Source organism: Fistularia commersonii, chromosome 14, assembly GCF_037954325.1.
Source record: "Fistularia commersonii isolate RoL2024-O1a breed Wild chromosome 14, RoL_Fcom_v1.0, whole genome shotgun sequence".
In the NCBI taxonomy this organism is placed as follows: Eukaryota; Metazoa; Chordata; class Actinopteri; order Syngnathiformes; family Fistulariidae; genus Fistularia; species Fistularia commersonii.
Window position 1 is genome coordinate 6,914,504 of NC_141297.1, and position 21,680 is coordinate 6,936,183.

General features: G+C 44.4%; 1 protein-coding gene across 17 annotated transcripts in view; it reads right to left on the reverse strand.

Annotated features, from left to right (window-relative positions):
* The window catches only part of hspg2 (heparan sulfate proteoglycan 2), a 113,125-nt gene that overhangs the window by 64,225 nt on the left and 27,220 nt on the right, over positions 1–21,680 (reverse strand). For 16 of the 17 annotated variants that reach the window (XM_086158915.1, XM_086158917.1, XM_086158912.1 and 13 more), the window contains exons 2-3: positions 10,472–10,601; positions 10,102–10,146 (exon numbers count right to left, since the gene is read on the reverse strand). In XM_086158915.1, the coding sequence (XP_086015041.1) occupies positions 10,102–10,146; positions 10,472–10,601 (175 nt within the window). Of the gene's footprint in view, positions 1–458; positions 519–10,101; positions 10,147–10,471; positions 10,602–21,680 lie in introns of all 17 variants that reach the window. The other variant, XM_086158916.1, reaches the window with a different exon arrangement.

The following is a 21,680-nucleotide window of genomic DNA, read 5'->3' on the forward strand; positions in this document are numbered from 1 at the left end:
GCGATTCTGCTAAACAGCTGGTTCACATTGTGTGGATGAGCCAGCTGCATGAGTTGTGAACAGCAAAACAGCGCTTTGAGTCAAAATCGCGTAACACATCGGTGCAAGTGTCGAGGGCCAACAAAGGCGAGGTAATCCCAACATTCCTCCGCAGATATGTTTTGGAAACGCAAGTGCCGCTGTTGGAGCGTGATGAACCCCGACGCCCTAGCTAGCTAGCCTACGGAACAGGCGCATCATTTTTCCAGTGGCGTCAGAAAAAAAAAGGCCCCGGAGACGCCTGAAGGGCACTTGGAAAAACAGAGTTGCTGGGCTCCATCGCCGATGGCGATGTCATCGGAGGCCACTTTTGGAAACGACTGTTCACAACTAGAATGGAGCAGGTGACAGCAGAATGTGCAATAATGAAAAGAAAAAGAAAAACAAGACTGGAGAGTGAACAGTGCTTAGGGACTTACTGTAGTCTGGCTCCACTGGGCCCTGTATGTTCCGCACATAGGAAGAGTCCAAACGGTTCGCTATGGCGAGCAATGGGAGGGAAAGGGGCAAAGAGCGGGATGGGGGTGCAACATAGTACAGCGTTGGACATAAACAGCAACCAGAGGTCGAGGATCAAACGGGAGAAGCGGCGGCACACGGACCACGGAGGACGGTTGAGTTAGGCGGACAGGTGCGGGGAGTTTTGAGTTTCAGCGGAGTTAAGACAGGAAATGGTTGGCGTGAGGAGAGAAAATAGAGAGAGACGATAAGAAAACAGCATTGTCCATGTTCGGCATGTCGCCGCTGAAACACTGCAAGTACAAAACATTTGTGAGAAACACTGATCTTAATCATGTAAATATCCTGTTTTCTTTACATTTATGAGAATGAAGTATACACAGTATAAAGTAGGGTCATCTGTCATTTGCGTCAACATGACATCACGGTTGATTGACAGCCAGAGCTCTGTAGCCCGGTTAGCATGGTAAGATGCAGCAAGAGGCCGCAACCTCGCCAGATGCCGTCCTCGAATGAGTCACGGCCGCTCCCTTCAACACGCTTTCTGATTGAATTGAACAAATTTCATGTCCTCCCTGAATCCCCCGGAGAAGTGTCAGCGGAGGAGTGAACCAAGGCTCACAGCTTTGCCCCGAAGATGAGGCCATGGGGCAGTTAGCTACGGACCTGCCCTCGCTTTGACCCCCAACCAAAGCCATTCATTCAGCTGCGCCTCAGCTAATAGACTGAAGCAGAGCAGCCTTGCCAGCTTAACAAGTAGAGACGGCGTAGGGGGTTCTTGAACACATCGCTGCTAATCACCTGTTGTTGTTTTCTTTTGATGGTGGAAAATTCTTTTAACCCTGACGTCCATTTACATTTTTTCCCCGCTCAATAGTGAGCCAGGATTGCCAAATAAAAACACATCCATGACGCCATGACACTGGCATTTTTGGTCAATTGTCATTTAAAAAAAAAAAAAATTGTGATGGTCAAACTCTTCAAATTAATTGTTCCTATGTGGCAAATTTATAAAATTAAAACTAAACTAAAATTCTACGGCGGGATGTGGTTTTGTGTGAGTCACCATGCTGATGAAACACCGAATCGCCAATCGAGTACATGGTATATTTAAAAACCCAGCCACATTCCTAACCTTGAAGACAAACCTTCAAGATGTTGTACGGGCCCTTAATAATAGTGTGACAGAAATAACAAACTGTTTCCACACCACCGAAAAAAGCAAATCTATTTGTCATCATAATATTTGAGGAGATAATGTCAGGCCCATGCTTGATGTTTCCGACATGCTTGGAGCCTGAATCGTTGCCGTCCCTTAGTTGTCATGCTGACGGTTATTTTCAAGGGACAAAAGATGCAGGGAATTTCAGCCTGCCGCTGACAGATGATTTCCACCGGTGTCTGTCTGGAGGCGTTAGAGGAAGTCAGCCTGCATGGAGGCATCATTTTGAAATAACTCCTCTTAAGACCAATAGAACAAAGAGGATATCCTAAGAACCAAACACATAATTCCGCCCGCTGCCACTTCACAACTCTGCTGTCCGACACACACACACACACACGTCCGTCCACCCTGGGGCTCCTTGGCCATGCTGGGAGGAGCCGCTTCCTGTTTTCCCTCCTACATGGAAATAACCGGGCAGGATTATAACAGTTTTCACCAAAAGTTAAGCCCAGCTCGACTGCGACGGGACACCGCTGACCGTGTTCAGCTCTGTGACTCATTCCTTTTTCCACTGCTGTGGGCGCGGCAGGGGCTCTGTCCTCAAATGGTAGCTCCCGAACGTGGTCAGGGGAGATTGGGCCTCGTGCTGAGAGGGACTTTACTGCAAGAACTCAGAGTATCTCTTCAAGTGGGGACATGCAGAGTGGACCATTTTTGGGAGGGGGGGGCGACAAGCTTTATTTTTGACACATACTGGAAAGGGCAGCAATGCTGCGGTCCAGCCTCCTAACTGGAAGCGAGTAAAGTTCCCTCACAACTCCAAGACAAAATTCTCAATCTAATAAATGGGCATGAGGGTTTATGGCTCCGTGGCCAGTGCTCCTGCCAATGATTGGCCAGAGAAAGTGGTCATTGAGTGCGGCGCTGGACAGAAGAATAAACCCGACACGAATGTTAGCACAGCTGCTGCTGCCTCCTCTGGCTCTTCTTTTGCTTTGTGTGACGAGAAGCCACAGCCCATGCGGCAGGTCCGCCATCCCCTCCACATCCTCCATCACTTGTGTGTTTAGTGCCGTTTGGCGCCGCCATGGTATAATGACCACGCCCACACGGTTGTGGCTCAGTTGATAGTACAGGCGCCCCACCAATTGGACAGTTTTCTCTCCCTGTCTGGATGTCAAAGTGTCCTTGGGCAAGACCCCCGGTTGCTCCGGATGGTCCGGTTAGCGCCATGCATGTCAACATTGGTGTGTGAAGACATTCGTGTAACTTTGAAAACTGCAAGGTGATGAAAATTTCTATACAAATGAAGAACATTTAGCATGTAAATCGATGAGGTACCGTGACGCAAAGGAAAAGCACCCAAAGCCAGTTCTGTCGAACCAAGCGATGGCGATAGATGACTCCGGTGTGGCTCTTTTCTTTTTTTTGGTGATGCATTCAAATATGTTTGACAATGATAAAAGTAATTCCCTTTGCTTCATTAGATAATCATTATTCTAAGACATAGGCAATCTCCCAGACCATGGAGGTAGCGAACATGGAAGGAAACATTGAATTTCATAGGCGAAGGTAGCAGAGTTGGGAAAACAAAAGGGAAATATAAAGAGAACGGGACATCCTATGCCAAAACTTCCTATCGCTGTTGATACGTGGGAATCCATACATTATGTGGCTCTTTGCAGCTGTGTTGGCTTTCATTTGGCTCTTAGTGCTAAACTGGTTCGCCAGTCAAATTGGTCATAGTTAAAATAAAAACTCTTGTTTGTTTTTCGGGGGTGATTGAAAACATTTATTTCCTTACTTTGTTAATCGCTCTCCCCCTCAGGAAGTTTACCTTTTTTTATTTCCATCACAGCAGCATTAGCAACAAGGAAGCCCGACTCAAGCAAAACATTTGCAAAAAAGACCTCCCTCAGTTTGGACAAATAACTGATTTTGCCTAAAAATAATAGACGTACAAAAATTAAACAGAAGATTAAGAGTGGGATTAAATTATTCTTTACCATTTGCTCAGGGCTCTCTTAGCTTTCCGGCGCATGATTGCGGCTGATAAAGTAGTTTATACAACTTTTGCTATGCCCATCCAAAGTGCAATTCCAATACATCATTTTCAAAAATCTGCTTATTGTGAGCGTGGAGCAGAAAAACTACTGCAGCTGAATTATTAATGGGGCCCTACAGGGATTGTTGTTTTGGAAGGTCCACTTCACACACGTCACAGTGCCGTTTACCCTCCAAAGTCAACCGCTTCACTTCAGGAGGTAAGACGGGGCTGGCTGAAACTGCTAGCTACTGTGCCGCTCTATATTTACTCCTTCTGTTAAGAGAATTTGCCAGACCGAGGAGCGCAAGGCGAAGCGAAAATCTTTGCTTGAGGTTTTCGAGTCCGGCCAGGAAACGGTTGACAGACGACTCGCCCTTCCCAGTCCTTCTGAGGTTTTCCTCAAGAATGGCGACCAAAACTAATCAAAGCTAATGAAGCATCCCTTGCTTCAAAGGCGGTGGGAAGGGGGGGGATCCCCATCAGTGCAGAAGCAGGAAGCAGGAATGTCAGGCTGTTGTCATGTGACGGTACGAGGGGATATACAGGCTAAAACAAAAGGGGAAAATATTGCCCAGTGCAAAACAAAAAAAAAAAAATCAAGATTGACCGAATATGTACCAGGATGCAGTCCATAGTTTTACCAAAGCAGTTTTAATATATGTAAAATATGTGTATATTATTACAAGCTTACTTTGGCTTTTGAGCTCTTCAATGAAACTTGTGCCAAACCTTGTTTTCCCTGTTTTGAACCTTTGTATGAAAACATTATCACTAATATGATTAACGAGTCACAGTGATCTTTGACCCCTGCGTTCTGATTTGAGCCAAGCCAGAAGAAGTTTCCCAAATTCGGGAGCAGCTTGGAATTATACAGAAAAGAAATTAAATGAAAAATAAAATTTGCTGGGAGTAAGGGGGGGAAGGGAGGGGTTAAGTCAAAGACGCTCTCTGATGAGAGGAAGCTGCAGGAGAAGCCGCTCTTATTTAAACGAAACTCCCAACATCTCCTTCCTAAAGAGGAACGGTGCCGACAAGTTCTCCACGGCAACGGGCGTGTTGTTATAACAACAGAGTATATCGGGACGACCAGTAATGAGGCTGGAGTCGGTGGAGGCGACATAGGTGTCTCAAGTACACCAAGTACTAAACAAGTACATCTAAAAAGGATATCATAAGCCATACACACATAGTAAATTACATTTCTTTTATCTAGATTTCTGAACATCTATATTTTCAAGACAAATAAAAATAAATAAAAGTAATTCAAGAAGCGAAATTGAATAAGTACCGTTGGGACAAGAAAGTGTGTCCCCTAGCCCGATGAGAAGGCAAAAGTTTAATGAGAATTTGGGGGGTTTAAATTTGAAGATTAATAATAGGAGAATATTCCACTCTTAATACGATGGGTGATAATTACACCCATCGTATTAATAATTATTATGTAAGTTCTCGGCCCGCAAGAGCCCCGCGGCAGGGCAACTTTACACGCTGAGACCAAAACTAGTGCAGCTGCCCGCGCATGTCCTTCCGCACACCCGAACCACCCTGACAGAGTTGCTGTGTGCACGCACACACACACACACACACACACACACAAGGACCCCGAGTGTATGGTCCGTTCCCGGAAAAACTGACTGCCCAGCGGATCGTCCTGAAATGCCAACCAGAACAATTAAAATGAGACAGTCACTGGCTTTAAAACGGCCGAGGCCACACAGGGAACACGGGACTGATGGAGTTTGATTGTCCGTATGAGGGAAAACATTGCTTCTTCACTTCGATGGAAGAGAAGCTCTGAGTTGCACATCCAAACCTCGAACGTGGCTTGGCAGTATATCAGCTTATGTTCAATGCCTTCTAACTGCCATGTTGAATTTTAAAACCTCTCATAAAAAGTGATTTGGGACCGTATTTTTGTCTCAGAAATTAACTCGAACTCTGTTCACCGAGATTTCGCAGGAATTCGCTAAAAATACAAAAAAAAAAAGAAATGACACAAGAAGGAACAAGTGACAAATCGGCAAAAAAGGTTCAGAAGAATTGAGCAAAGTTCTGGAAAATGAGGGTGAGTGTGACATTTATTCTTACCGTTCTAGTTACTAAACTTGGAAACAGCAGGTAAAAATCAGTGACATGCTCTGTATGTCTTCCACTGACTTTCAAATATAAGAGGGCTGAGACTCCTTCCAATGATTTTGGAAACTACAGGATAAATTCTTTCTTTGTGGACGACAGCTTGGTTTACTCTTGAGCTTTATATAAATATTAAGGGGGAAATACCACTGAGCGCCACTACTTAATACTGTGATGGTTCCCAAATAAAATAGCCAACATCCCTGCACAAGTGGGAACAAGTAAAGTTTCTCACAGCATAAGACGATAAGAGATAAGACGGGCTACAACATCTCTTCAGGGACCTGGTGGGGGGTCAGCGTGACAGGTCATGAGGACATGGGACTCGATGTTTATATCTCCGGAAAAAGATCCCAGACTATGATTAGGAACAACAATGGGTGAAAAGAAAAAAAAAAAAGAGATGTTAGAAATAGCCTCATGCATTCAACAATTAGCTTCCCAGATGTTCGCATCTCCATGGCGCGCATCAGAGACAGAGAGTTGGAAACAGGAATTCCGTGACCTGCAGCCAAAGTTAAACAACAGGATATGACCGCCTGCAAAGCCTTGTCTTTTTGGGGGTCCTCAGAACCGACCATTCCTGGTTCCATTTCCAGCTCCTCCTGAGATGCTGCTCAGTGGCAGGTAAATCATGATTAATCAATAATGGGTCAAATAAGGGAATTTCCTTTCTATAATGAGCCTCACATTAAAAATATGCAAAGAAAAGTCAGAAACTCATCCTATTCCGGGAGATGAAGACACCGAGCACAAAGCACTCAGCATACACCAGAGGAAACGGCGTTTCCTTTCAGCCGCTGTCTGCCTAAGGTCTATAAGTGGAAACCACCCAATATGGGCCACTCACTCCGCCGACGCCATCCTCCAAGGAACCAAATACTCCAAATGAGTACAATCAGAGGAACCGTGGCGCTGCGCTTAAATATCCATTGATCTGGAAAACCTCAGAACGCGGTGACAGCGGAAGAAAAATATGTCTGCGCTGCAAAATATGAGCAAAAACATGAGCGCGATGGTTTGGTCAGGGGTCAACCAACAGCGGATTTGCGGCGCTGGCAGATGACAGGGGGAATGAAAATCTGTCAGCAGACGTCATCATAACCATGTCACTTGTAAAATTGACTTGTAAAAAATAAGTTACGTGTCAGTGAGACCATGAGAGTCTGTGCACAGCAGAAGAGGAAGAGACTAGTAAGAGATATCTCAGATGCTAGTGTCTGGTTGAGATGGTGCAGGTGTTAATGCTTCCGCCTCACAGCAAGAAGGTCCATGGTTTGATTCTGACAGAGGACCTTTCCTAATGGAGTTTGCATGCTCCCCGTGTCTGCGTGGGAGTCCTCAGCTTTCTCCAGTTACCTCCCACAGTTCAAAAACACGCAGAAGGTTTATTGAGGACCCTGAATTGCCGTGATGCGTACATTCGAAGGTGAATGTCCATGGGTGTCCTCAGTCATCCAGGCTATGATAAATGCAAGTCAAAATCTTTCCTTTGGCAACTGGAATCCAATTTCTTCCCTTAAGGACATTCCAACTCTCATCATGCAAAATAACAGCTAGGATACGCTCTAGCACCCCCTTCAACCCCAAGTGCAGGTTAGACTAGGGGTGGGCAAACTACAGGCTGCGGGCCACATCCGGCCCGTCTGTCTTTTAAATCCTGCCTGCCAAAGATCGGTACATGATTGAATGATTGGAGCAATGAGTGTGGGAGCTCAAACAGGAATCATTACATTTTTGCAGCTACTTGAGAACACTTAAGAATTTTCCTGGGCTAGATGACACAGATTGGCTTTATGATTTAGCCTTTACTGTGGGCATGAATGACACACGTGAATGAGCTGGATGTGAAGTGACAAGGGAAAAACTGGTTTGTGCATGAAATGCAAGCAAATGTCAGAGCTTTCGAAACCAAACTGGTTTTATTTTCAAAGAAAATGTAAGACAAGTCTGATATGTATTGTTTACAAATGCGTTGTTTTTTTTTATATATAAATATTGTATCTTGTGTTGACCCTTCTGTCAAATTTTAAAAGTCAATGCGGCTCCAGAGTCAAAAAGTTGGCCCAACCCTGGCTAAGACAGTAAAGATAAAGAATGAATGAATAAATGAACGTCTGGTTGAACCCTAGTGTCCTGTACCAAACATCCACTTTATCTGAATGTGTCTGAATGTGCGCCATGTGGTATTTTCGTCTTTTAGTCGTGACATATTGCTGCCGGTTGTGGAAACCTGTCGGCCAAACCCTTGTTCCACCCCCTGCGCATCTCCTTCACCTCTCCAAATCCAGCGAGGCCTCTCTGAAACGCTATTTCTGTCAGCGAGCCACATGATGCTGCATGACACAATCCAAACATGCCGTGATGTAATCTGCCCCGCTAACCTGTCAGGCATCAGGCACCGCCACGCTGGGAGGGCTATAATCGGACCTTTGTCCTCCTGTGAAAAGGAACATTCTTTGCCCCAAAGAATTTTCAGCAGGATGTGCTTAAGGAAAAAAAAAACCCGACTGCACTTGACGACATAGAGTGCATCGAACAGAAGCGGGACTGAGTCGTCAAGCAACGAGCTTGGTTTATATTTACACTGCGTTTTAGCGGTTCGTAGTCATGGCAGCGAATCATGCCGAGAAGTTAAATCCCCATGGCCCTCTTCGGGACGTAATTTTAGGTTCGGGTTTTGTTGCCTTGGCGATGCAATATAGAGTTGTGGATATTCATTTTGCCCTAAAGCTTGGAGACACTAGGAGATAGTGGACAGTAAATGTCGTTGTGTTTCAGTCAAAACTGTTTGCCTCCAGATTGTTGCAAACAGATATGTTTTATATAAGCGGTTGGCTAATGATAAGGCATCCTTTTCCTTGGCGTTCAGTTTCAAACTAAATTGCCCGATATAAATACTTATAACAACAAATTCCAAATCATGTTAAAAAGGCAGACGACTGTCATAATTGTGGATGTGCTTATGTCAAACATCTGTGTACAGTCATTTTCCCTCGAGGACCCATGAAGCCGACACAGCACTATAGGTGGTACTTGTGTGCATACCCGAGATTAGCCAAATGTCAGACCAAAATGCAGAAAATGTTTAAAACATGAAAAAAAAAATGTCCTACACAGAGCGAAAATTCTGGACTTTCCAACTCTGGCAGTGAAAAAGTGGGGATAGTGTGACATTCAGTGACAAAACCGGAAGGCTTCAGCAAGTCAGTAAAAGTAATTTCCACATTCTTCCCTCCAGCTCTTTGCACAGTGAAGTAGCGAGGTTTCGGCATGTGAACACTTTGAGTCTGCAACAACACAGGAGTGGGCTGGGGAAGGCCGTATCCCGAGTGAATGTGGAGTGGAGTTTTTCTGTTTGTTGTTTTTTTTTTTTTTTTTTTTATTCTGTGGTGGCTTTTGTTGTTTTTCTTTCTAGTCTTTCCCTTTTCTGTCACTGCTGACACCAGTTCGGGGGATAAAAGATGGGGGAAGGGTTTCAGTCCAAAATGCGGGAGAAAAAAAGGCTTTATGGGTATGTTGTTGGATATGGTTGAAAATAAAAATAAAACTTTCCCACTATGAAGCTCTCCGTTGCTCATTATCCCAAGGGCCGCTAACCAATTGGGGCCAATTCGATGGCCGCACATCTGGCTTCCGGATGGGCTTCTACTCATCGAGGTCCAACTCTGAAGACTTTCCTGTCATTTCACAGGCACGTAACTGCTGAGTAAGACTATTTGTAAAAGCCAATTCTGCTCAGGCTTCAACCCATGACTACAGCTGCCTCTGAAACATCCTGTCCGGTCAGGCTCATCTAAACCCTCCTTTTAGGACAAATGAAGTCCTGAGAGAATCGGCATGAAGAACAATCTCTAATTAGTTGAGGTTTAACTGCTCTGGTAAACCGGTTGGCTGACACCTGTTGATCCTGCGAGTATGAAGGATATCAGCCAATCAAATCTCGTAGCTGAATTTTAAGCCCATACTTAATGGCAACATTGTGTGAGCGTGCGTGTGTGTGTGTGTGTGTGGGGGGGGGTGTTACTATTTTTAGATATACTGTAAATATGGAGTATTGCCCAAATGAGATCTTTTCAAAGTGTATTTTCTTATCAATCCAAAGTTCACAATTTTTTTCTGCCAATTTTCGCAACAAATCAAATTCATTGTGTAAAAAAAAAATAAGCCAGTGTTAAAAATTATAAATCAGCAATAAAAGGGAAACCAATGAAGTACATCAAATAAGTAAAAAAAACAAGCACTAATCAATATTTACCTGTTGGCCACGGCGTGCTTCCGTCGTCTTCCCCACTTGGCCGACCTTCAGAGACAAAGCCAAGAGGGGAATTGGGTAAGATGGAAGGATGACACACACACACACACACACACACACACACACACACACACACACACACACACACACACACACACACACACACACACAGAGATAAGCTCATCGTAAAAAGGAACTCCTGCATGTGTTTATTTCCAGCATGACCTAATCAGAAATAAGTACTCTATTATGTAACCCATTCTTTTCTAAACTCCCTCCTTTTCAGTTTGGGGATGGGGTTAATAGAGTCATAACTCAAAACACAACTCCCGTAAACGAAGTGCAGCTGCTGCGGTTTGCGGTCACCCCGCACCTCCCGAGCCCTGATCGGCAGCGAAGTCTTCGTCATCGTCCAGCAGGCTCTGTGACGCCTGGGCCGCCTTCTCCTCCGCCAGATCATCCGGCAAAGGGACCTCACCCCACACCTTGGAGGCCTTCGTCACCTGGAAAACAAAAAAGGCGGAAGGTTGAAGTCTAGGGGCCTCCGGAGGTCCAGGGGTAGGGAGGGGTGAGTGGACGCCAGGAGGGTGGAGAGAAAAAAAGCAAAACAAAGACATAGACAGGAAACTGCATTGTGATCTGTTTACTTAATTTATTATCTCTTTGACACCCTCTCGAGACTTGGCACGCAAACTGGCATTCATGACTCCTCAAAGGTGCTTTTCACCTCACAGCCTTTTTGGAGATTTTAAATGTATTTTAAATGCACTGACGATACATTTCAAGGAATATCTTAACTTCGAAAAAGAGCTGGATGATATCGATAAATTACTATTATCTTGATATCATTTTCTCATCCGTGAATCCCGATTCTTGCCCTTTGTAAAAAATATATATATATTTTTTGATTTTTTGAATTTTTTTTTTTTGAAGAGAAGTCCTCTGGGCCTGAGGGGGTCGCTGTGTTGAAGCTGGTTACACAAATAACAAGCAGCCACTCTCACAGAAAAGCCTACATACTTTTGAATTTAAACTTGCTTTTTTATGATTGTGACGCAAATAATTACTACAAATGTTTCAAGGTAATTTCTTGTCATTTTTTTGCCCTTTAAATCTCAATAGTTTCTTGATAATTTTCAATATATTGCTTATGATCATTTTTTCTAGTTTTCCTGTAATTTTTTTGAACTGATTCTCCATTGATTTACCAAGTTTTCTATTGAGTTGTCTCACTTTCATTTTGGGACTAGCAGCTAACGTTTAATCTCTTCATTTTCCATTCTCAAGGCGGGCACTAAATTGACTTCACACCTCGACCCTTCTAAACCCTGAATTGTATAATAAATAGATAAAATAAAATTCATCCAGAGAAAGAAAATAATTTTTGTTTCCTTCTTCATTTCTCAAGGTGGTTGTGTTTTCCGCGACTCCTTTACTTTCCATTAGCATGTTCGCAACAGCCGCTAGCTATTAGCTCTGCGTACCTTCCTGTTCAGGTAGCCTGTTTTTTTTACTCTACCCACCTCTTTAGCTCCTCCCCTCAAGGCAAAACAATGACAATATGGAAATCTCCACAGTGATGGGGGAAAGGGTTAACCGTAGGGGTTTGGCATCGGGGCTTCACAGCTGAGTGCAAATGACCCACATATGAACATGCACGAAACACTCACCGACACACACAAACACACAGTATATGGCCGTGAGAGCCGTGGCTGACACAAATCTGTAGAAAAATGCCTTAAAACCCCCCGGCCATGGGAGTGAACGTAACCAGGAATTAATGAGTAAACTCCTCAGGAGGGAAGGAGTGTCTCGCTGAAACAGCAACCAGTCACCTCAGAAGAGCAAAATCTAGTCATCTTGTGCTTTTTCGCGGGACTGAATACTTGCCGGTAAAAACCAACGAGGAGAAGAAAAGTTTGTCGTCACCATCCCAGCCACCATACTTTCAGCTCGAATCAGAGCTCAAGAGCGTATCATAAAATGTAATCAATTACTAGAGATAAATATGAAATATTGCAGGGATTGGACCAATACTGATATTTCAAAACGATATCACGGGTTGCCTCAAACTTTACAGATTTAGATAGCGATGGCATTCAAACTATGTTGTGATTGTGAAGTAGCCAGATTATGACGTCAGCATCTACACAACATGCCACCTACGTGACGTCAAAAAAACGATGGGTTTGAAAGCACAACAAAATGGTTAACAGACGTGAAACCGTTAAATATTGGTATTCCTGACAGTCATTTGACCTGTGTTGTGGCTGCTTTTGCAAATATCGCAATATCTGGCTACATATCAGAATCGGACTACCAAATATCTATTATTTCTGGAGCTGCCTTGAGACATGAGCATGCCTTTAGCAGTCTTTTGCAAGGAGAACTGAACATTTCGGTATTGGATCCATGCTCATATTTATTTAATTTGTCCATATGACATGTGATATTCTTAACTGATGCAGACATTGGAACGTCGGTAGTAAAATTAGCAATAGCCCCAGTTAGCCTAGGGCCAAATGTGGGGTCGACCTGACGTGATTCCGGCCGACGTCAAGGAGAGTCTTAGTCGATTGCCCCGCGGTGACGCAGGCTAATTCTTTAAATATGTTTAACGTGCTCTAATCCTTGAAAAGCACGTCCACCAACTCGCACCAGCTCGTAGCACGGCGATCATCTGGATGGAGTTCACGGTGCCGGGCCCAGGGGAGCACAGAGTGGGCCTTTTTTTTTTTATATCCCCGCTTTCCCAAACTCAGCATCCAGACGGCCGAGACGCCGGCTGTAAGTTTAGATACGCCGCTGGCAGGATGCCACCCTTGGCATTTTCAGCTGGCACGGCCCGCCGGTTCCTATTTCCCCCCAACTCTGTCACGGTAGTTTCCCCATTTAAATGGCTCTGGCTAATAAATAACTCGATCTATCCCCCCAAATCCCCTCTCCTCCTGACTGAACACCCTTACAACAACAATCCCGGGCCGTTTTCGAAAAGAAACCGCTGACTCGGCGGATTCCATTCAGTGGCGCGGACCGGTCAGCCATCAGCGGGATCGTCTCCTGTTACGCACTCCCTGAGGACGGCGAGTCATCGGGACACGCCGTGAGAGACGCCGCAATCGACCACTTCAAGCTAACATTGCCAATAAGCTGTATCTGGTTGAATATGGAATATCCTGATGATAATTAAAGGATTTTTGTGACATTGAGATTATCGCCTTCTGAACAAAAAAAAGGTTTTGCGTTACCTATAAATAAATAAAAATAATGACCTAAAAATAAAAAAAAAAAGAATAATCAGAAGAGGGTATTCATTAGCTAGCGGATAGATGGATGGATGGATGGATGGATGGATGGATGGATGGATGGATGGAAATGTGCCCAGATCAGTGGGAGTCTTTGCTCTCCTCCTCCTCTTTCGCTGAGACTGCTGCTCGAATACAGGTGTGTAGCATTCTCAAAGTTCCAAGACAGAGTGACAGGTGACGAAGAGCAGAAAGCCAACGAAATGGTCGCACAGATGTTCCGACCTATTCTGGGTTGATGCACTTGATCTGAGTTAGAGAGAGAAAGAGAGGTAGACTGGAAATAAACCAGAAGGCCAAAAACTCTGGAAAAAAAAAATAATGATCTGAGCATTGATCCTCTCAGGACAGCGCTCCAGTCGCCTGCTGTCAGGCCTTGATGCGGGCGGTCGACCCCCCACCGTCCAGACGTCCTGCAGGCTTGTTTGGTTCCCGCCAAGCTTTTATTTTGAAAAATCTTGTTATGTGGGGTGTAGGGGGAGGTGGAGGGAATCTCTGAGAAATAAAGTCTAATCCTCTCCAGTCCTGCAGTCGTGTTTCCATTTACAAAACCAAACAAATTCGTTCTTTTCTCGTGGGAGTTAGAGTTGGAGGCTGATACAAAGACAGAGGCAGAGAGAGATCCATTTTCACAAGACAGCTTCTGGAGACTGAACTGAAATAACGCACACACACACACAAACACACACACACACACACACACACACACACACACACACACACACACACACACAGATTTCAAAGATCCAAGATTCAAGATTCAAAGCATTTATCTACAGTGTAGAAACGAGTTTCCCTGTACAGCGAAATTCCTCTTCCTACACTGCTGTCCGCAGTTCATTGGGATGGTATGGTGTGTATTTGGACACAGTATTTAGTTTTCTACACTGAAAGATTTGTTTTTGTTTGCTTGATCAGGATCTTGTATTGTCATTATCAGATTTATTTATTCATGCATTTATTTATGTTCAATATTAACTTTGATTTCTGCAGATTTCAGGATAATTGTTTTGAAGCAATCAAAAAAAAATCTATTAATTTGTAATGATTTGATTCTTTATTTACTTTGAGGAAATTGTATGACACTTACTGAAAAGTATTGATTATTACATAAATAATCTTGTGAGGGTACTTCTATTTTATTTTGAAAAACTGTTTCGTTTAATTTTTCTTTATGGAAACTAATTTTACTAAATGTTCATAGCAGGTTTATCGTTAAATTTTCATCTCATTTAAATCTCTAATTTCATTTGTACTTTTTTAAGTAAACTATAAATGATTTCAGATAAATTTACAGATTATATTTTTATATATTAAATGATTTCACTTTATATTTCTGTTTCTTATTTTTATATCATATTTATTACTTTTACTTGTTTTCAGACAATTTGGTTATCTATTGGTTATTCTAATTATTATTTACTTTTTTGCACTAAGACTTTTTCCCATGGCATTTTTCCCTGATTGAGAGGGAGCGTTGTAAAAGAAAGCAGAAATTCATTAAAAACTAATTTAAAAGTTCAAAATTCATTTAAATAAAATCTAGAGTATGTCATCACATTAAAATGATTTTATATATACATGGATATATATTGATTGATTTCCCAGTCCTCAAACATCGAACTGAGAGATGATGTCACTGACGTTGCATTCATAGTTTCCTGCTTGAGTCACAGGATTTTTCTCGCCAGCCGTCACCAGCCGTTGTGGACAAAAAAAACAGGGGACTGATCTTTGGACGCCCACGAAGCTGAATATCTCAAGTGGGATGTTTGAAAGGAAAAACTGAGCTAGTTCTGGTGAGAAAAATGAAAGTTTTGTCCCTTTTTTTTCTCAACACTCTTCTTGCTAAAAGACCTCTTTCTGATCGCTTTTCATCGGTGCTGCGCAAAATAGCTTCTCTTTTAAGTAGAACGTCAACTTCACACTGCATTCAGGCGCTTCTCCCTCATGCTAAAACAAAAAGTTCCATGATTAAGAATCAGAGTGTATAAAGATCTCTTTGCATTAAGTGCATTTGTTTCCTTTTGGTTTGCAAACATATCATGGCGGTGGAATGCATCATCACCATATGACAATGGCAGACAGAGATCCACACCAAAAAGGGGGCAAGAGTGCACGCATAAAATTTGTGGGATGAAAACAAAGAGGAAGAAGTGATGCCAAACTGTAATCTGCCCCTTGTATCTGTTTTGTGAGCTACAGGAGAGGAGATACGGTGTCAATATTTCCCTGTAAAAGTGCGCATCTGTTGTAACAGCGGAAAAATAAGGGTGACTTTTTCACCTCAGACCTGTCTTCGTAAACACCGTGTCCATGTGACTGAAACACGACAATAAAGAAAATTTGAAGATTTCCCTAAACCTGTCGCCGTGAAGGTGGAACGTCCAGCAGCAGGACGGAAATGGCTCTCAACCAATCACAGCAGACAAAAGCCCTCCGGGGGGAATAACGTGTGAAACTAAAGTCTGTCAAAAGAGGCGCCAACACTGAAACACCAGGACCGTCACAAACACCGAGCACGTTCCGTCCCGGCTCCATCGGATCCGCCTTGGGAGGAAATTCCTCCGGAGGCAGGATTCACCCACCCGACTCGTAAAGCAGCCGATGCAGCTGCAGGACAATCTTTGGGAAACATCCACAAGCCCAAGCCAGGGTCGGACACCGCCTCCGTCCACCAGTGGGTGGGAGCCAGTTTCCTCCAGCACAGACGGTTTCTCTTTCTTTAAATACCAATTTGTGTCACGGCATCTGCTCAAGAAATCACATCAATATGCGGTAAGGAACAAATCTCCAGGGATGTCACCTCCACTTTTATTTTGATATTTTAATTTTGTCAGTCTCTTATTTTAAAGGAAGGTCTTCTTAGTTTTCTGCTAAATTTTAGTGATTTTTTTTTTTTTTTTTTTTTTTTTTTGCAGCCCCTTATGGATCTGCTCTCTGAAGCTCAGGCAACCAGCATCTCCTGAGTTGGGTCTTGTCCTGTCCCCCAGCGGAGCACGTGAACACAACACACACGACACACGATAAAGGCCCAAAAAAGGCAGCGCACCGTTTGGCTCATTCCAATCAATTGAGTCAAACGCTGCACTGCGACCCTTTTGAAGCAAACGCAGCACGCAAACACACACACACATTTGTACACACCCTCGCAAGATGAATTCCCGTCCTCCCTGACCCTCCATCCCTCCTCCTAACCTCCCTCACCTCTCCCCTTCCCCACACCCCGCCCCCCTCACCCTGCTCTAGACCAACAATATCTGCTCGGACTTGAAGTAGCAAGCACGTACTGCACAGGAATGGAATGCAAATGGCAGCGGGTATAAAGCAGATGAAAGCTTCGCACACATATTCTCATCTTTGGGTAAAGTGTGCCGGGAAGCAGGAGAACTCTGATAAGTGCCAGGCACTGTCCAGACCCCCCACTCCTGAACTTGAACTGCCGTTATCTGGGGTGTTAATGTGGGCCTGCTAGCCGGATTTTGCTCAGTCAGCACTTCCAGGATGGCAAAATACTTCATGTGTAAAAGTACACATGGCAGCCGAGCAGATGCCAGGTGTTTCAGGCCAATACCAATATTTGGGGGTAGAATTCCTAATCTTTACAAATCGGCGTGAATCCCTGATACTTTTTGGTTTATGGGCTGTGCGAACAGAGTAAACTACAAGTACAGGGACAGAAAAGGCCACAATTTAGTGTGTTGATCACACAGGCTTCTTGCATCACAGATGTCTCAGCTCAGTAGAAAATAAGAGCTGCGAGTGTTGCCGTCAATACTGGCACATCAAATCAGCATTGAAAGGACTCCGGACTTGACTGGCAACCAGACAAAAATGCGGAGCTCTAGTTACAATTCCCTCCGCGGGTCACGTTCAGTCAGATTTACACTGGTTTTGTCACCGCCGTGGCTGGAGCAGGCCAGGTTTACAACGAGGCCTGGACAATACCCATATTTTTGCTAAAGCAAGATGGCTGCTGTTGAGGTTGACAGAGCAACCTGTGAATTTAGGTAACCTAGAAAGATGAGATTTTGTTGAAACATGTTTGGACTTAGACCCCCTACCCCCACTGTGATTGGTCATTAAACTTTCCTTAGCAGCAATTGGTGGTGGGTGGAGCAGGGTTGGCTCTGCAGCCAATTAAAAACAGAATAAGTTAAAAAACGTAACTGATTGCTGTCAGTTAATAATCTCTGAACACTTTTAGGTTGTTTTTGCAAAGTCCTGAGGAGTTTTGATTCATTTTTATTTCAGGAGAACACGGGGGGAAAAAAGCACAGGGTCTCTTTCAGTCTTGCCTTCAGTGCAAACATGCAACTACTCCAGAAAGAATGTGCGAAAGCATGAATCAGGACTTTATGACTATAAAATACCGCACAAACGTCTTATCTCGACCGTCTTGCCTGTGGCTTCCAGTGTTGGACTTTGGAGCCGCGGGCTTGATTCACCGCCCGGCCTCCATAACAATATCTTTACTGTGTGAAAGGGCAGGAGAGAAAAAAAAAACGACGCGGGAGGGACCGAATTGAAGCCCATGAGGGCTCTTCTTTTTCCACACACTTGCAGCTTCAGGAAAAGACTTTTGACAGCAACGCAGCAGCAACAGGGCACTTTTGTATGAGCCTTCTGTATGTGAACGTGCCCCCCCCCCCTTCACTCGGAGTGGCGGTTCGAGTTGACAAACTGCCACTTCTGACACTAAACCTCAACCCGGGCCTCCCGCTGCCAGAAGACAGTCTGATGAGTGAGGTCCGACTACTTTCTGCGTCTCTGCCTGGTTTAATCCTGACTGATTGGACAGGGAGGAAGTGGGAAGGAGGCTCCTCATTCAGCAGAAAGGCGCCCTCTGACAGGTGCAGGATTGTCCCCCGTAAACTCTTCCATGACTAACAACCGCAACGGCAACAAAACACGCCGTGTTTTCTTGGAAAAAAGGGTTCTCGGCGAAGGAGGATGGGTCGGAAAGCAATAAGCGAAGAATAAAGTCCACATTTTTTTCAGGAGGACATGCTTGAAGTTCCTCCCCCATCTCCAGCGCCCCTCCGGGTCATTCATTCTCTGTCACCCCATCCGACAGCCAAACACCACTCCCACTGGAAAAAGGGCTTGGACGATGTGCAGACAGACCGACAGAAAAGACCACACTGTAACATGAATTATGCTCAAGAGATAAATTAAATAGTGAGTAGTCTTTGGATCCTTATGCTCAATGTTAAATACGCATGTCGCAGGAGGCCTTCTCTCTGTCCCCTGCGTTCATTTCCTGCGTAATTCTGTACGTTTTCGGGGAGCTCCTGAATGGGTAATCAAATGCAGCAAACGGAGAAGTACCAAATGAAGCCATAGGGGGGCAGTACTGCACAGAACGCTTGAGTGCGACGGGCGAAAAGGAGCAGTGAAGTAGAAGAGTACCTGCTATTGGGAGAGGAATTCTCTGGCCATATGTTGCTGGTTCACTGCGGATCACTTTCTTAGAATGTACATCATCACCAGCTCCGACACTGACAGCATGTTTGTTACTATTCTGAAACAGAAGCTGAAACTCAGAACTTGGAGCTGAACTCTGAACTGCTCTCTAGTGGATGCAATGTTTGTTGTTTTTCTTGTGACAGTATGATAAGGTGTCTGACAACATGCATTTCATTGCACTGATTGTACTTTTCAGTGTCTATGATCAAAATAAACTAAACTACTGCCCAACAACCATGACAACATGAAGCACGCATGGCAAGTATGCATGTGGTGACATTCGACGAGGTTTGAAATGGACGTACCTATTTATGTGTGTAGCCTGAGTATAACAGAGCCTTCAGCTTGACGTCGACGATCTTTGAATTTGTAGTTACGCTGCAGAAATTTTAACATGAGCGATTGGGATCTTACCAACAGGCGGGCCTTGAACGAAGTGAGACCTTTCTTTGGTTTTGCCTGCGAAATGACGTTGCGTGGTCCAATTGGGATTTCGATTCTCAGAAGGGATCCTGGCAAGGTTTTCTGTTTTTTGTCTAGTTTTAAAATCTTTAAACCAAATCAGTCGCCTGTTTCTTAACCAGGGATTTATAATTTTCTTGCGGGTACTGTTTTTCTTTCCAAACCACCACAGGACTGGATGTGCAAATCCTAACCAGGGGTTTCGAGCTAGTTTCGTTGGGATCCTGTATTCTTAACCTTAAACTCCGTGGGTTTATGTTTAACCATAACTGTCAGTAACCCTATATGAGTGGTCATTGTTGGCTCTCTTCGAAGGCCGGTGTAATCATATTCGGCGATGGGCTCTCTGGTCTGTTTGGGTTTTTCTTCTCACTGGTTGTGGATTCTGCGTCTGATGAATATTTTTTAATTTTCATGAAACTATTTAGGTGATTAGCTTTCAGCTTTGACTTCAAGACATCACTTTGTGTTTATTGCTTTCCGTTTTCTTTGCCCTCACTTGTTTTTATGCTCTTCCCTCCCACTTAAACACGCATTCTGGGTTTGTTTATCGAAACCTTAGCTAGGGATTTGGGGCATTCTTTAACCCCGTCCCTGTATTTTTATCTAACCTCATTGGGCTTATGCCTGGCCCAGAGCGTCAGTAACCCTGAATACTTGTTTTATTATAGGGTTTCCTATCACATGGTATCCGTGCCCTCCCAACGGTCTGGAATGTTGGAATTTGGATCACCTTCTGTGGTCACGGCCTATATTAAGTCCTGTTTTATTTCTCTAGCATTGAGGAAGGGGGCAGGGGGCCAGGCGGGTGATGGGGGTGGGGCGGGGGCTGGGGCCGGGGCGTTACAAAAGGATGTGGGGCTTTGGGTGACTTGAACTGGCCCTTGGCACCCTGTGTCAAATGCGCACTTCAATAACAAGGCTGAGGTAACCCTGCCTGACCTACAACCCCAGACTTCAGTTCCCATTATTTTGACTCAATTCTCAAATTTCTCACTTTGAGCACTCAATTTGTACATACAAAACTGCAAAATACCCCTCCCACCAAAAACACACATATATGTCCTGCGATCTCCCATTGTCCAGCCCACCCCTCGTTGTGCGGAGATGAAACTACAGTACTTGAGCTCTTCAGGTCATTGCACCTCGCCGTTCCTGCATTTCTGCATCAGCTGCTTGAGGACACCCAGCGAGAAGGAAAGCAGACATCCCAGCATTGCTTTCACAGGATATCTTTCTGTTATAAATAAACAAGCGCAGGCTGGCTGGGCCAAAGCTGCAATTCCCCTCAGAGAGCCCACCAGTTTCAGCACCTCACCCATCAGCTGTCGTCTGGTAGGGGGCTGATCCCTCCGCTCCCCCCCATTGCCCTGCAAAGTCACTCTCTCACACATGTTGCCGGAAACACACACGGTATTTATAGACCCATGAATTACTCTGCGTGTTTATGTTTATGTGATGTGCCGTTCAGGTGATGCAGCATCAAGAATTTGAATTCTGGTCTTCTTCTTCGCTCGCCTCAGTACCTTGGGGAACAAGCCAGATCACCCTAATTAAAGAGCCAGGCAGGCAAAGGTACTTGAACGATGACATTAAAATGTTTTCATTTTATCTAAGAGGGAATAAATTTGAAGATACTTTGAAGAACTGGACTGCTGGACTACTTCACCGGACTCTTCATTGTCTCCACAACCTGTAGACCAGGACAGGCGCAGAAATATAACTTGGTGAAAGTTGAATTCTATTATCCACAATGCTAGTGTAAGGCGAGGCTAAGCCTGGGGCACATTACGCTAAATCAACACATTTTTAGCTTTCTTTTGTCTTATACATCTCTTTGAGTATTTTCCAGAAAGAGTACGCCTGACTGACTCATGCAAATCTTTCCATTTGCATCGTGTTGGCTCCTACTGCTATCAGCTAGCCGGCTAGCTAGATTACAGGTAATTTCCACTAGCTAGGGCAGCTCTGAAAAAGACAGGAGGGATATTGGATGCAGAATTCAGCATTGCTCATGTTTCGGGGCAATTAGCCTTTAGCCTTTCTCCTAATCCGGCGTTTATGCGTTGCATAACTTTGGACTTCCATTTGTGCCCGTCGAGGGGTCTGACTTGAGAGGACAAACATGAACCGATCCCCTCACACACAGGCAGTTTCCTCTCAGTTAAAGATTAAAATAGAGGTGGACGGGTTCAAGCTTCATTGCTCTCTACCCAGGCAGCCTGAGCAAGATCCTTCAAGACCACCCTGACAAGCAGTGGACGACAAGCACAGACAGGAAGTCTATCGGTACCACTACCTTATTCCTGCTTGTGCAGATAAGAAAATGTTAAAATAAACATGCCA